This window comes from Culex quinquefasciatus, chromosome 3 (assembly GCF_015732765.1).
Source record: "Culex quinquefasciatus strain JHB chromosome 3, VPISU_Cqui_1.0_pri_paternal, whole genome shotgun sequence".
Lineage (NCBI taxonomy): Eukaryota > Metazoa > Arthropoda > Insecta > Diptera > Culicidae > Culex > Culex quinquefasciatus.
Genome location: NC_051863.1, coordinates 166,163,775 through 166,180,363, shown reverse-complemented (window position 1 = coordinate 166,180,363; position 16,589 = coordinate 166,163,775). Strand labels below are relative to the sequence as shown.

General features: G+C 37.8%; 1 protein-coding gene across 5 annotated transcripts in view; it reads right to left on the bottom strand.

The window, feature by feature from the left end:
- The window catches only part of LOC6043702 (putative sodium-coupled neutral amino acid transporter 11), a 65,991-nt gene that overhangs the window by 8,846 nt on the left and 40,556 nt on the right, over positions 1 to 16,589 (bottom strand). For all 5 annotated transcript variants that reach the window (XM_038263886.1, XM_038263888.1, XM_038263887.1 and 2 more), the window contains 2 exons: positions 13,876 to 14,070; positions 5,053 to 5,167 (listed from right to left, as the gene is read on the bottom strand). In XM_038263886.1, the coding sequence (XP_038119814.1) occupies positions 5,053 to 5,167; positions 13,876 to 14,070 (310 nt within the window). The remainder of the gene's footprint in view (positions 1 to 5,052; positions 5,168 to 13,875; positions 14,071 to 16,589) is intronic.

Here is a 16,589-nt window from a genome sequence, read left to right as displayed (position 1 = left end):
ATACATGCAAAATTTTGAATCGTTTGATACCCATATTGCGAATCATAAAAATTTGAGTATTTTTGAGAAAATACGGTATTTTGTGAAAATGGGAGTATTTCATTCACAAAACTCTAAAACAGGGAAAATGTAAGCAAAATTTCGAATCGATTGATACCCATGTCTGCCTGTGTGGATCAATCGGACCGCGCACTGGACTCACAATCCAGAGGTCGCCGGTTCGAATCCCGAGGCAGACGCAAAAAAATCTAAGTGTTAATATAATAGGTATTCGGTGCTCTCTCCCCGTGCCATACCTTCACACTTAGGATGACCCGGGAGGCGGAGTCTTGACGCATAAAGAACGATACACGCCTGTGGATCCGTTGACGAAACCGCAAGGTTTAAGAGGGCCATATTATAAGGTGTTACGTCGATTCCGTTTTCCGATACCCATATTGCAAATTATAAAAATTTAAGTACTTTTAAAAAAATACGGTATTTCGTGTTTGTTTTAGTATTCAAACTTTGAAACATAACACATTATCAAAAAAATATTTACTAAGAGAAAGCATTAAAATGCAGCATAATTTGGTTGATTTTAGCTCTCATAGAAATATATTAATTATAAATAATCGTCGGTTGTCGTCGATAAAATTTCGCCGATAGAATTATCGGAATAACGATAATATTATCGACGATAATTCGATCGATTTACAACCATATATATTTAGTATTAGCTTGAAAAAAAAAAGTTTCAAAAATAATATTTCAAATAAACCCAATTGTGCTGAAAGTAACAATAGATACAGGATAATTTTGTTTTTAATTGATTACACTTCTATTTTTACTTAACATTTCAAAGCACAGTTTAGACTAAATTTTTCGAAACCTCGATTATTCGAAGTTTCGATTATGCTATGTTTTTGTTTCCTAGGAAGACCAAAAAATGTTTTTGTTGTTACATTTTCTGACTTGCAACATCAAATTCGAGTTCACCGTCTTTTTGGTCGCCATCATGGATTTAAAAATTCTAAATCAATATCAGTTTATAAGCTCGACCATCAAAAAAAAAAGACAACAAAAAAAAATTTTTTTGAGCTTCGATTATTCGAAGTGCAATTTTTCCGGGGCCTTCGAAAAATCGAGTCTGGACTGTATTTTGAAAAATATCGAATTTGAATTACAGATGATTGTACTAATTTTTCATTGAAAATTTATATTTTTGGCATAACTTATCAAATTTAGACTTTTAACTATTGTGGATAAATGTATTTCTGAAATTTGTTATTTTTATGTATTGATTTCCGAAAATATTTGAGTTTCACGGTAAATGTAGAATTTCATGCTTTCCACGAAATCCTGATAATTCACTAACCCTAGCTGAGACATATTTTCACAATTTTTCACAAGTCTCTTTCTGATCTGTTCTCCAAAATCAATTAAAGCATAGATTATTCATTTGACAAAAACGTTTACCGTCAACTGGGTCAAATTGGGACACATGGAGTGAATTGGGACAGCATTTTTAACCATGCAGTAGCACAATATTTTTATTGTTCTAGTTGGTCTCGATTAGAACAGATTCAGACCAACAAAATATGTACATCCATTTCCAATTTTAAAACCATTAAATGCTCTAAACACTGCTGTCCCTTTTCTGACTGTAGTCCCGATTCGCCCCAGATGACGGTAGTGAATATGTTAGGGATTGCACATAAACCACGGGAACTTCAAATTTGAAATTTTTAAACCCCTCCCCCTCCTTGCTCTTCTCTAAACAAAATTTCAACTTTTTGTATGGAGGGCGGTTTTTCGCCAATATCCCCTTCCCCCTAAAAAGGCCTCGTGCTTTTTGCAAATCAAAACTTTAATTTCATTTTTTTTCGTAGATAAATATTTAATTATCTTTTATCCCAAAAAAAATAATGCTGACAAATAATTATTTATCCAGATTTTTAAGCGAAAATGGCATTACTAATGGTGAACGCCCGAAATGTCAAAATCACACATTACAAAAAAAAGTGTGCCATGGCATGACACCCACGCTTTTTTCTAATGTTGGTACCATTGCGCGATTTTGACATTTCGGGCGTTCACAATTCGTAATGCCGTCTTCGCTTAAAAATCTGGATACTAAGGACTAAATATTTTTTCGCACTCGCAAAAATAAGATAAAGTTACTCAAATGCGTGCTAACTAATTTGATCTGAAAGCTAGTAAGCTGCAGTACCTGTTAGTAAAAAGTGATAAGTTAACCACATTAAATACGACACAAAACCATATAGTCTGCCCTGAGGTGATTAACAGGTACGGAATTCACCTTGATGAAAGAGTTGAAACTGCACAATTTAATTATTGCACGGCTCGTGGAATCTTCATTCAATTAAGCGACAGTGTGTGTGTGTCTTCTCCGGAAGCTTTGCCTTTTGTTGGGTCGTCCCCGAAGGAAAAGTTTGCTCTCTCTCTCTGTGTTGAAGAAGACACCGGTTGGTCGTGGATTCACGTGTGTGATGTTGACGTTTGGGTGAGTAGTTTTCGTAAAGTGAGTTTCTCCAAGTATACACATTTACTTGCTAGTTCTGTGTGGAGAATGTAGTTTGCAAAGTGAGTCAAAGTTTGGCAATTGTTTCATCATTTCGGGTTTTGAACGAGTATCCAAAAAAGGGGGAAAAAAGTGGTTGAAAAAAATACAGAATTCGAAAAGTTTACATAATTGTTTATTTTTTGATGGTAATGTTAAATTGATTTATCTCCTAAATCTAATATGATGGGCACACAATTTTTCAAATCAAAACCATATGTTATCACCACAAACAACCCTTGGGCTCATAAAAATGACTGCAAAATCCCACAACATGAGCATTAACTTGTCATTTAACATTCAATTGTGCCGAGCTTCTCATAAAAGCGTCCCGTCTCGTCGTCGGGGGACGATAAATAAAAGCAAAATAAACTTTTTTCACACTTTTTGCCCGCCCTCAAGGGAAAAGAGCTTATTCCTTGCAGGAGGTGGGCCAACTCCAATATCTCCAAGGAGGATAAAACAACAAAAACAAAGTTTGTGGTGGGAACGGGGGGTCGTTTTGACTGCCGCTGATGGTGGTAAAACTTTAAAAAGCTCAGATGAAGTTGCTCCGGTAGACTGCCACAGGCTAATGAATAAAGGATTTTTATGTGCGGCACACAAAAAAGCTCTCGCCGTGCTAAGAAGACGTGGGTAGGAAGGGGGAGGGAGAGAGCGAATGGGAGCTTTCTCTTCTTTGAAGGGTGCAGAAAACGGTGGGTTTGAATAAATTAAAAATGTGGATTTATGTTTTAATGTTTTAGTTAGGTTTTATAAAATCAGAATAATTATTTTTTTATTTGGTGTTTTTTCTGATTATTTTATTTTATCATAATTTCTTTTTTTTATTGAATCAAATCAAAAATCAAATTATTCGCTCTACAGCATTGCCTTGGCGTTCTCGATTGCGAGATTCCTACTCGAAACTAGGTGTCCGAAGGCTTGATTGTTGAGGCAATTGCAAACCTCTTATTACACGTTAGCTTCCATCCACCCCGGGATTCTAACTGACGACCTTTGGATTGTGAGTCCAACTGCCTACCAGCGACTCCACCAGGACAGGACCCAGGGAGACGACTCCTACACCTGGACTGAGCTAACGACCTAACCTTTTTTAGGTTAGTCCGGGGCCAACATTTACTTCCCGTCCGACGGAAGGCGTGATCAGACAAATCTCGTCTCAAAATTTGCCACCGGGACCTTCTGGGAAAAAGGAACAAAAATATTCGCAGCTGTATCTTTTTTTATAAACCAAAACTTTGTTTACATTTCAAAGCTCTATAGGTTTATTTGAAAATTGCATAAATATTGAGAGTTTGATACAAAGTTTAAGGAACATTTTTTGAAAAAATAAAGAGAAGATGTCATATTTTGAACTTTATAAACTTTCTTGTTAATTGAGTCAAAAAATGCATCGTTGTTAAATTGGATCACAAATTTATAATAATAATGGTGTAAATAATAGAAATTAATTAAAATTGAATAATTCAGAATCAAATTAAATATCGTCGCCGTTGTGCTACGCTCGTACGTGCATTTTGGGCCAAATTGAGTTAAGAACGTCATTTTATGCAGCTCACAATGCCTCACCTTTTGCCCTTCACAGATCCCCAAAATTCGATTTCAATCCTGAGATATTCAATGAAATCCGAAAAACAACCCGGTGCATTTTTGTCATTGGGGGGGTTAACAGATTATCAAAAAAGTGTCTACGTGGTTTATGGATTATGGTTTATGTCCCCTACCAGATTTGAGTATGATAAAAAAAATGTTGATTATATTGTTGATTTTTTTTGTGCGCGATTGAGGTTGAATGACTCTTATTTATAACTAAACTGTAAAAAATCGTGTAAATTTTGAAGGTTTATTTTTGAAGGCTGAATATTGCCCCTTTTATGATGTAATTTTACCTCAATTTAGACTGAAAAAGTGACATTACACTAGAAAAGTGGTTAAATTACACCTTTTTCTGTCATAAAAAATGTACTCCTTTCCAGATGTAACATTGCCATGATTTTTTTACTGTGTACTCTGACCTAGAAAATATTATTTATTTTGTTTTTTAAACACACCGCGGTGATTGCATCAAACATTTCAGTTTCGAACATAACCAAGCAATATTCTAAAACTTGAATTTTCCACCATATCCGGAGGTTCCCGAGGCTTTCGTTGGTAGTGAAACACGAAAAATACAGAACAGAATTTATGCTGTATATAATCATAAGTTTTCTTTTCGCGGAGGCCCACCAAGAGTATGCCTTTCCCAGGTAATCTTGATGAAGAAATGCGGCCGCTTGTATTGCGCGACGTGGTGAAAATTGGGTCATGAGTATAAATTAGAGAAAACCAGCGGCCACAAGTGTCTGAATGATTCATTAGGACATGCAAGCTCCTCCTCTGCGAGGACGATGTGGTGTGAAGTGCACGTACTGAAAAGTTTTTTGTTTTCGAGCTTTCTTCCAAGGAAACAACTAAAAATAAAGCACGACGTGCAGGACCAAACTTACCTAGAAATGGGTACATGAACTGCAGCAGCGAGAGCAGATAGTAGCCGGTCTTGCCGTACGCGGCCTCCATCACGCCAGGATAGCTGAACCTGCCGCTGAGGTGGCCACACCGCACCTGCTCCGTTGGCGGCGTCATAGCAGCGGGAGGGTGGTCGATGACGGTGGTTTTGGTGTTAGTTGGAAAAAGAAAAATCCAGGAAATATGAAATTGTATATAACCAACGGGCATTAGATTTCGGTCCGAATAATTTATGGTGCCTTCGAGAAGGAGAAGTTCAAATTGTTTGGAGGGGCTTTGGTTACACGTGCCGACTGGATATTGTTAGGAGAATGTTTAAATTGTTATCAAATAAATCTAGTAATTTTGTAATTCTTCAATTAACTCGATTAGCCACCTACACCAACTTCCACAGTCAATAAATCCGACAGTATTTATTTATCTACACACCCTGTTAACACCAAGATAATCTCATAAGCATTCTTGCGGTTGCTTTTTCCCACCCCCATGAAAACAACTTCCAAGAAAAGGTTCATTGAGCTGTTTCGTATAACTTCCCCCCTTTTGTTATCAGATACAGTGTTTTCGTCTTATACCAACGTGACTAAGCTTCCATTCAAAAGCACAGCTGTCAGACGAGGACACCAAAGTTGACCTTAATGCGGTTGGCCTTTCAAAATCGAAAAAAAAGCATCGTTCGCTATCAGTTGACTAGGCGTAAAAGGATCTTCGCAGAAAGACAATCAAATCTTCTTGGAATCCGCTTGATAACCTTAGAAACCCCCCCGACGAACCCACCTTGTGCAAACAGTCCTCAACAAAGGTTAACAAATGGCAGCAAACCACTGCAGGTTAAATGCTTGAGTTAAAAAAAAAGAGAGCAAAACGCCACCTACCCGTGGAGGAGTAAATCCTTTCACACACAAACTCACAATTACGCCTACACCGCGTGCCCAGCAACATGCCAGAGTGTGCACCCACAGTCAGAAGTACACGTGGGCACAAACAAAAACAAACGTGTCCGTAGCAAGCCTCAAGAGGCTACTTGAGAGGATTTATTATTTCTCGGGTCAGAAAGCCACCCATCGGTGGTTTAACTTTTGAAAAAATCTAAAACATGATTTTTTTAACGTGGCAGATTTTTGTTCTGTCAATGCTAATTATATAGGTAATTCTACGCCAACTCACACAGCAGTTGCCTCCGTTTTTTATATCTCGTGACGGAGGGGCGGTACGACCCCCTCAGAATTCCCAAAAAACGTATTTTCATCAAAAAATTTACTAAAAAAGTTTTAAAAACTCTTCCATTTTCCGTAACTCGACTCTAAAAATTTTTAGAACATGTAATTTTAAGGGAAATTTAAGGGGAAATTTTAAAATTTCGTTTTTTTCTGACTTTGCAGGGCTATTTTTTAGAGTGTAGCAATATTCTACAAAATTGTAGAGCAGACAATTACAACAATTTTGATGTCTAAACATAGGGGGTTCTTTTATAAACATCACGAGTTGTCGCGATTTTACGAAAACAAAGTTTAAAAAAAGTTGGTCGTCGTTAATAATGGCCGTTCAACGTCACCCGCGACAGACCAAACAAAGAGAAACGCAAAAAGTAACTTTTTCAAAAAATCTTTTTTCGTAGAATCATGAAAACTCGTGATGTTTATAAGCAAACCCCTTATGTTTATATATATATTTTTTTTTGGTATTGTCTGCTCTACAATTTTGTAGAACATTATATCGTTTCGTTTCGTTTTTTTTTCTTCTTAAAAATCCAAGGAGCAAACAAAACGAAAATTGCTTGAAATTAACATTTTTAGATTTTTTTTTATTAAAGTCATGTGTGTGTGTGCGTGTGTGCAACCAACCAAACGGGACCACGCGGTCACTTCTTACAAATTGAGTTCTGGAGTTTTTTTTGAAAAGGACCAATAAACCAAATTTTCAGTTTTTGCTTTTTGGGTGTTTTTTAATACCCCTGACTCAAGGCGGTTCTAAAAACACCCAAAAAGCAAAAACTGGAAATTTGGTTTATTGGACCTTTTCAAAAAAAACTCCAGAGTTGTTTCTATGTATTTTTAGATCTTCATTCTATACATGCAAATAACTCGCATAGGCATTTGGAAGGTGTTAGCTCTGCCGAGCTTCGGTGACCCATTTCTACGCTGGCTAGCCGAGCGCGAAGTCCCTCAGCTTTTATCGACAAGCCCCGCCCTGAAGAACGTTTGCACCAATCGGGTTCAAACGTTATTTAGAACTTCCGAACCCTTGTCAAATGGACAAGGACCCAGCGCGTATATAGTTTGATAGTAACAGTATTCCTAATTCCCGGCATCGCTCACCAAGCCGTGATGGCCTAGTGGTTAGCATTTTTGCTTATCAATCCAAAGGACGGGGGATCGAACCCCGACTCGGGCGACTTTGATTTTTCGTTCATGTTCAGAGTTTCAAGATTAATATTTCCTATACTTTCTCGTTGGGAGCAGATGGGAATCGAACCCAGGACCATTCGCTTAGAAAGCGAACACCGTAACCAGTCAGCCACGGCCGCTCCTTAGAATTTTTTTTTATTAAAGTCATGGCCCAAAAGTGGTTTTGGGGAGCTTGATTTTGAAGATAATAAACTTTGACACCCATATTGCCATAATAGAAATAGTTTTATTTCTAACTGTCCCTTGACCGGTTGTCTGGGGTTGAGAACCTGTTCCGCCCAATCCGGAACATCCCCACACAGTGGTTCAAAAGGCTGTTTTGACGAACTTAATTGATTAGAGCAAAAAGTAAGCATTTTCGTGCTTCAACATGTTCTACAACTTCCAATACATCAAAATTTTCACAAGAGTCTGCACAGAAAAAAAGTTCAAGATGGTATGTCAGAGACATAACCGAAAGACATAGGACCAAACAATTTGAATGTGTTTTTGGATTGCTAGTGAAATCTGAAATAAGATTATTTTATTTTGTTTCATAGATTTGTCGGCAAAATTGTCATAAATGTTCTCCCAAGGTGAACCTTCTATGAGGGTCGAAATGTCAATTTTCATGTTCAGTATCAAAAACCATGAATTTTGATATCCATATTGCCACAACTCGTATGGTTCTGTTAAAGACCCTCCGGGCCCCGGGGAAACCTGCTTTGAGATCACCGGTCACTCAAGGTTGTGGCCGCTACTGTCGGAATGTCAATTTTCATGTACAGTATCAAAAACCATGAATTTTGATACCAATATGCCACAACTCGTATGGTTCTGTAAAAAGTCCTCCGGGCCCCGGGGGAACCTGCTTTAAGGGCACCGGCCACTCCAGGTTGTGGCCACTACTGTCGAAATGGCCATTATGTTCAGTATCAAAAACCATGAATTTTGATACCCATATTGCCACAACTCGTATGTTTCTGTAAATGTCCCCCCAGGCCCCGGGGAACCTTCTTTGAGGGCACCGGCCACTCCAGGTTGTGGCCACTACTGTCGAAATGGCCATTATTATGTTCAGTATCAAAACCATGAATTTTGATACCCATATTGCCACAACTCGTATGTTTCTGTAAATGTCCCCCAGGCCCCGGGGAACCTTCTTTGAGGGCACCGACCACTCCAGGTTGTGGCCACTACTGTCGAAATGGCCATTATTATGTTCAGTATAAAAAACCATGAATTTGGATACCCATATTGCCACAACTCGTATGTTTCTGTAAATGTCCCCCCAGGCCCCGGGGGAACCTTCTTTGAGGACACCGGCCACTCCAGGTTGTGGCCACTACTGTCGAAATGGCCATTATTATGTTCAGTATCAAAAACCATGAATTTTGATACCCATATTGCCACAACTCGTATGTTTCTGTAAATGTCCCCCCAGGCCCCGGGGGAACCTTCTTTGAGGGCACCGGCCACTCCAGGTTGTGGCCACTACTGTCGAAATGGCCATTATTATGTTCAGTATCAAAAACCATGAATTTTGATACCCATATTGCCACAACTCGTATGTTTCTGTAAATGTCCCCCCAGGCCCCGGGGGAACCTTCTTTGAGGGCATCGGCCACTCCTGGTTTTGGCCACCACTGTCGAATTGGCCATTTTTCATGAGAACCGCCGCATCATAGCGACTTCCACGCCGTCCGCTTCGCTTGAATTTCCTCCTTCTGCTGCCGGTGGTTCTTCCTTCTGGTTGCTGGTCCTCTTCTTCTATTGGCCGCTGCTGCTGCTGCTCCGCGCCGGCCCGACGTGCACAGTTCGAGTGCTCGTTCCAAAGTGACTTGCTTTTGCGAAATTTTCTGCTTAAATAGCGGCACAGCCGGAGAACGGTACAAAAGGGGCGCGGTCTCGAATGCATACGCTCGCTCTGATTGGTCATCTGTCCGATTTGTACTGAAAAATTACTCATTTTGATTGCATGTTTTAAGTGCTTTAACTATGTTTAGTCAGACTATCTATGTAGTTAAACAATAGCTGAAGTCTTCCTCTTTCGATTGGTGGTCCAACCATCTGGATTGATTCACAGGGAAAAAAGATATAAGCGTTCAAAATGTCCCCTTTTTTAACGCTTAAAAGTGACGCTTTGGATCGAATTTCTGAACTGGCCCCCCAATATAGTAAGTAAAGACATAGTCCTATGTCAAAATATTTCTGTAAATTTACATTATTTATCATGTATCAAAAGGTATCATGATAAATGATGTATATTTACATAAGGTTCATTGGAAATTTACATTAGATTCATTGGAAATTTACATTAGTTTTGAAAATTTACATTAGTTTTGGAATTTACATTGGATTTGAAATTTACATTAGTTCAAATCAATTAATTCTGATTGGCCAATGGGAATGAGAAGCTCGACTTGGATTGCAGTAGGAAAAGGGTGTGGCCTATGTTCTATTTTAAAATGAATGAAGCGGGCAGCAAAAGGAAATTCGGATTTTAAAAAGTTGTTTCATATGTAGGGGACGCTTTCCCGTCGACGGCCAAGTGGGATAACGCTGGACTGGAATCGAACGGACGACGGGTAGGATGTTCGGTGTTACTGCTGCTACCCGCTGCCGACTGAGCCATCTTCGCATTTTATAAACGAGCGGCTAAAGCATCAACTTGTTCAGGGCGAGGCTCAGGCAGTGGGCCAGCGAAGTATGAGAGCGATAGAAAGAGAACCAAATATAACTATTTTTAGTTCGGGTAGTTTTGAAGTCAACGTTTGGCAGAAATACATTGGATATATGATTTACATTAAATAGGAATTTACAGGAAGCCGAACACGGGTAGAAATTCATCAGATTTGAGTTTCCATGCTCAACGTTTCCATTAGATTCATGATTTACATTAGATTTAGATTTATATTGGAGTAATTTCCATGACTTTTTACTCTTTACATCATATTTCAACATTACATTGAGTGAGTTTACATAAGAAACAGTAATTACGTGCTGTGTAAATTTACATATTTTTTCTGTGTATAGCTCCTATCAATTTGGCGTCTTGGACAAAGTTGTTTGTTTTGATATTACTGAAAACTCTTCTGAACATTGTAATCGTCTAAAATCAAAGTTCACCATAGTTTTAGTCAAAAAACAGTTTTTTGGCAGGGATTTATGAAAAAGTTACCAAAACTGGTATTCAATGCGAAGATAGAGCTTTGGCGTCTTCGACAAAGTTTGTGGATTTTTAGCCCTACAACTTTGCCCAAGACACTAAAGCTTTATCTCTTAACTGTCAAAAGTTAGAAATTCCATAGCCTGCTGTGATGAGTATTTTGAAAAACAAATTTCACCAAAAGTAGGCCACGACAACGCTGAACAAAGTTGTAGAACATGTCGAAGCACGAAAATGCTTACATTTTGCTCTAATCAATTAAGTTCGTCAAAACAGCCTTTTGAACCACTGTGCCCCGGTGGTTCAAAATCCAAGGTCAGCACTGTATGTGGGTAGAACAAAGATCTTAACATGAAAAATGTATTTTTTCCAAGATTTCTGTTAACAAAATTGTGCGGGATCCAAAAATGGCATGTTTGACCCGACCATCGGAACATTTTCGGGTTCTGCGGGTCATTTTCGGAAAATAGGTTGAGTTTGCGTTGAGTTATGGCCATTTTAGTGATTCCAGTTTCACCCGGGGTGATGAATACAGTTTTATGACGTTTCGCGTACACAGACTAGCGCTCCATTTGATTTTGCTGGCCGGACAAAATTTAACCTCACTTTCTTTCGTGTACGTACACGCAATACATGCGCACGTAGATAACTATAGAGAGAATGCGTAACGTGATTTTTGAATGATTCCACTTTGTTTAAATCAACAAAGTAGGATGCCGTTCAAGCACAAGCATGACTTTTTCTTACTGGTAAATGAGCTGTTTTATAATCAGTGGTTTTTTTTTATTTCGTCTAGTTTTTTACTTTTTTTTTTTGCTGGAATATTGAGTGTGTTTTCAAGTTTCGATCTTTAAGAAGAGGTTTTTCCTTTTCACAGGTGACGAAGAGCTGCGAGAGAGTCATTCTGCAGCTCATCCTTCCATTAATAATTATAAAAAAATGAGATTTCTTGACTTCAACTCAAGGCCCTCAAAAGCCACAAATTTTTCATTCTTGCAAAAAAACAATAAAAACATTAATGATCGATAACAATACTCTCTACTTTTGGCGAACAGTAAATTGGTTCCACATTGACAGTTCAAAATTGAGACCGTTTTGCGAACCACTGTTCAGCACCCAGGGTTTACCCATACAAGATTTTGAAGACAAATGATTATTTTGCCCGCACTGTAATCCTTGTACAAAAGTCGAAGAAATCCTTGATAAATATATTTTTGGGTGTATTTTTGTTTTTTTGTTAGCTTTTGTCCGATCAACATATCAACAACACGGAGAAAAATCAGTTCCCGTAAATTGTGAAACTCAAAGAATTCAAATTCAATGGTACGATTATAAAACACCTACCATGAAATTTGAACACTTTGTTCGAGGTCCCCGAATTCGTGAACGCTTTTGGGAAACCATTTTTTTAATGCAAATATTATTTCAAGTGGTGGTTCCCACAACTCCTTCTACAAACTTTCCTAAAAAATATAAAATTAAAAAAATAATGCTAAAAATCTAAAAATTATTATTTTTTGTTTATTGCAAAATGATAGGGAAATAAATATGTTCATAAATTCAAAGATATTCAGCAAATGCTTCATACTAGACAAGCAAACAGTGTAGTATTTGAAAATCAATAAGGTCGGCTGAATTGAGTTAGGACGAACGTTAGTTGATTTTGCACAAATTTCAAGTTTGGTTCGATACTGAAAATAAAATCTAGAAGTATGCTGGCCAAATTCTTCTAATGTGTAAACCATTTTGTGATTGTATGTGTAATAAAATTTGTCTAATTAGGGTTGAAATTTTGTGTTTTTCGATCAGAGCCAATAAAAATCTGAAAAGAAAATCATAATGATTAAATTTAAACATCAATTTATTTTGCATAAAATATTTTCATTGTTGTGTATATTTTAATGTTCTATCAACATAATTAATATCATTAATCAAATAAAAAAATAGTCTCTTATAAGTCCAATTTAAACAAGGTATTAAATTTTAATAAAATTAGAAACATTACTATAATTTTATGGTCTAAAACTTCAGTTTTAACCATATTTTGAGACAACTTGAACCAGTATGTTGAGTTAAACCATCTCAACCAGTTTCTCTCCTAACCACTTCACCACACTCCACTATTCCCCACTGCCAGAAATGGAATAATCATCATCAAAAGAAAATCATTGAATGTTCATCAAGAGAAAAAATCCAAAGGGAGCATGCTCTCCTCTCTCGCGCACGAAAGATCGGTAAAAAGAACCTAAAAAAATCATCATCTTGATTATTCGGCAGAACATCTTTTTCACTACTACATTTGCAAGTGTAACGTCACACGTCGGAAATTGATCTGTCACATTTTGTACATGGGCAATGTGTGTAAACAAAGTGAGAAAAATAATTTTATGTGGTGCTGACTAGGAAATTCATTAAAAATCATCAGCAGATTGATTTTCTGAGAGAATTTCGGGAGCGATTTTCTTTTGCGTGATTTGCCTCCTCTCTCTTTCGCGGGTGAAAAAAGTTCGCAAGCGAAATTGATTGTTTTGCGATTATTCCATCCCTGCCCACTGCTGCACGCATCGTGTCTACATCGAGGCGTTAAAATGCCGGTCTTTGAAGCAACTCCCCGTACACGTGTCGAAACACCACGTTAAACAGCGGGCACTGTTTTTTTTTTTGTCCTATTCGTCTGTACCACCCCCGCAGGTAAAGCCACCACCTGCGTTTCACTCCCCGGCGGGGGCAAACTTATTCCAGTTTGTGTTCTGTTTGAACTACTGAGGCCACTTGTGGTCTACCGCGCTCGGTCTGTTTCCGGTGCAGCACTTCCGGCTCATGCAGACTTCCCGCTTCATTTGAGCGGAATGAAACTTGACGCACAATGCATAAAATGTCTTGAATAAAGGAAGCATTTTTTTTCGGCTCATTACCCGGAACTGGCAGCCCCGCGGGAATGCTGTCAACGGGAAGTGAAAATTAAAGCTGGCACTTGAAAGGCATGTTTGTTAGTAGATTGTGATGGGATAAAAGCATTAATTTTTAGGAAAATTGAAATTTATGAAAATAAGATGGAAAAGCACTCTTTGTATTTACTTTCGAATGAAATTAAATGTTCACAGATGTTCACAAAAAAGGAAATGTTATTGTGATTGCTGAACATTCATATTTTTAACTATTAAATCTAGAATTTCCCAGTTTTCACACACAGTGCTACCAAAGTCCTCAATCAATAATCCAAAGTCCTGGTGTTCCCACAATCTTACCATCAGTATGAGCGAGTAATCCGTTATCACAGCCACAATTACGAGCAGGAAAAGCCCCAGACCGAAGCCGGCCCGGTGCAGGGCGTACGGGATGCCTATCACACCGCTGCCGACGATCGAGTTGATGTAGTTGAAGGATGCCTGCGGAAGTGACGATAAGCTGTCCTCTTGGGTGGCGGCGGCCTGAGCTTCAGCCTGGTAGATGTTGGGTGGGTGGGCGTGAAAGTAAGTAGAATAAAGTAAACTTTATTAGGGAATATAGAAGATAATAATTCTACCTGGGTGTCGGATGGGGAGATTGATTTACAGGGAGTAGAAACTTGTGTTGTGGCAGGCTTGTGGCCGTGCGTGGCCGAATGTTTACGCTGTCCGCTTTGTAAGCGGATGATTATGGGTTCGATTCCCATCTGCTGCAACCTTCCATCGGATGAGGAAGTAAAACGTCGGTCCCGGCCTTGGTTGTTAGGCCGTTAAGTCATTCCAGATGTAGGAGTCGTCTCTATGCCATAAGTACAAACAACACACCAAACCAAGCCTACTCCGGTGGAATCGCTGGCGGCGGTTGGACTCGCAATCCAAAGGTCGTCAGTTCAAACACTGGGGTGGAAGGTTCCTTGGAGTAGAAAGAGGTTTGGGTGCTCTCCCCATTCAAGCCTTCGGACTCCTAGGTTCGAGCAGAAACTTGCAATAGAGACCACAAAGACCCGGGGTCGTTAATGTGGATGGTTTGATTTTTTGAGAAACTTGTGTTTAAGATAGTAAAAAAATATGGCAGAGATCAACCATCAACAATCTTATTTCTTTTTGAAAACAATTCGGAGAACAAAAAATATAAATCTACAATTACAATGTAAATATCAAATCAGTTGTACCTCACCCTGTCCTTTGAGCAATTTGGAGAAAAACAGGTACATTCAAAAAAAAAAAAAAAAATAACCCAATATTTTTTCACATTTTATCCCAAAAATCGATTTGTACATATAATTCATGTTTTTGCTATGTTCTACAGAATCGAAAAAGAATCACTTGTGAGCTATGAATCGAAAATCAAAAAATATTTGACAATTCTGCCATTTTTTAAAACGGTTGAGAATGAATTTCGCTCCGTTTTAAGATACAAAATCAATATTGAAAAATTGTTCTTTGATTTGGTCTAAGAAACTTTGAAGATAGGATCCCTACACGCCAAAAATCAGGCCTGTTTGAATCAACTATATTTTTGTTGTTTTAACTTTACGATTTGTTGTTGACCAGCTCTAAATTTTACGTTGAATTGACTCGATGTATTTTGGAAACCCTTTATGAAATAAAAACAAAATTATTGCGTTGATTCTACCAAGAACGGCATTGAATCAACTTAGCCGTGCTATTGATTCAAATAAAAATAATTGTTGTTTACACGTGCCCACCATCTGTCAAAAAATAGGTTTTTAGTGAATTCGTCAACGTTGCGGTTTAGTCTTTAAAGTCTGTATGTCTGTAAAATTGTTCTTTTTTTTAAAATAAACTACAATTTTTCTGCAAAAATGAGCATTCTAATTTCATTATTATTTTGTTTCAAATAAATTCCAGGCCATGTTTTGAAAAAAAATTCTGCGTTATTTCAACAAAATCTTTACTTCCAGCAATTTCACCTCCGACCTCCGATCAAGCTGAAAAAAATTTGTGGGGGTTCCAAAACAATTAAACCCGTATTTTTTGTTAGGCCATTGAGGTGACCTACATCGTGCTGGGGTGGTTCGAAAAATGGCAATTTTCGTCATTTTTCGCAAAAATCACTTTTTTTCAAAAAATCATATCTCCGCGTCATTTAATCTGATTTGAGCTGTCTTAGAGGCAAAGGAAAGGAAGTTTGGCTTTTTGAGAAAAATAGTAAAAAGTGTCAAAAATCTAGCTTAATATTTGGAAAAGTCGTATGAAAACATAAAATGACGTCTTTACCGTGTCTGGACCAAAGAGCATCTGTCTGAAATTATTTTTATCGGATTCCTCGGAAAATTTCACATAAAATATCAAAAAATAGGTGATATTGAACCGTACGTTTCCGAGATATGATTTTTTCAAAATAAAAACTGAGTTTTCCGACGCAGCACGCGCAAAAACAGGAAAATTACGAAATCGGCAAAAAAATCAACTTTTTTCATTAAAACTGTGATAACATAAAAATTTCAGCGATGACCTATATATGTTTTGGCACCAAAAGCTGCGTCATTCAATTACGAAAATGTTGATACCCAAACGCCATTTTCATACGACTTTTTCAAATGTTAAGCTAATTTTTTGAAACTTCTTACTATTTTTCCCAAATAGCCAAACTAATCACATTTCTTTTGCGGCTAAGCTGAAATCGGTTGAAATGGAGCCGAGTTATGATTTTTCCAAAAATGGTTTTTGCTAAAAATGACGAAAATTACCATTTTTGTGACCACCCTAGCACGCTGTAGTTCACCCTAATGGCAAAACAAAAAAACGGGTCTAATTATTATGGTCAAGAAACTCCCAGACAATGTTTGAGTCCGATCAGAGAACTCTTTTTCGGTTAAGGCTCTTTTCAAATGGAATTGCTGTTTGTTTCAACAGAACTCTGACAAATTTTATTCAACTACAACCATTGAAACAACAAAATGCTAGAGTTGATTCAATGCAATAATTTGGTTGATTGTATTCAACAAAGTGTTTTGTTGAATCAAACCTCGTACAGACTCATTCTACAA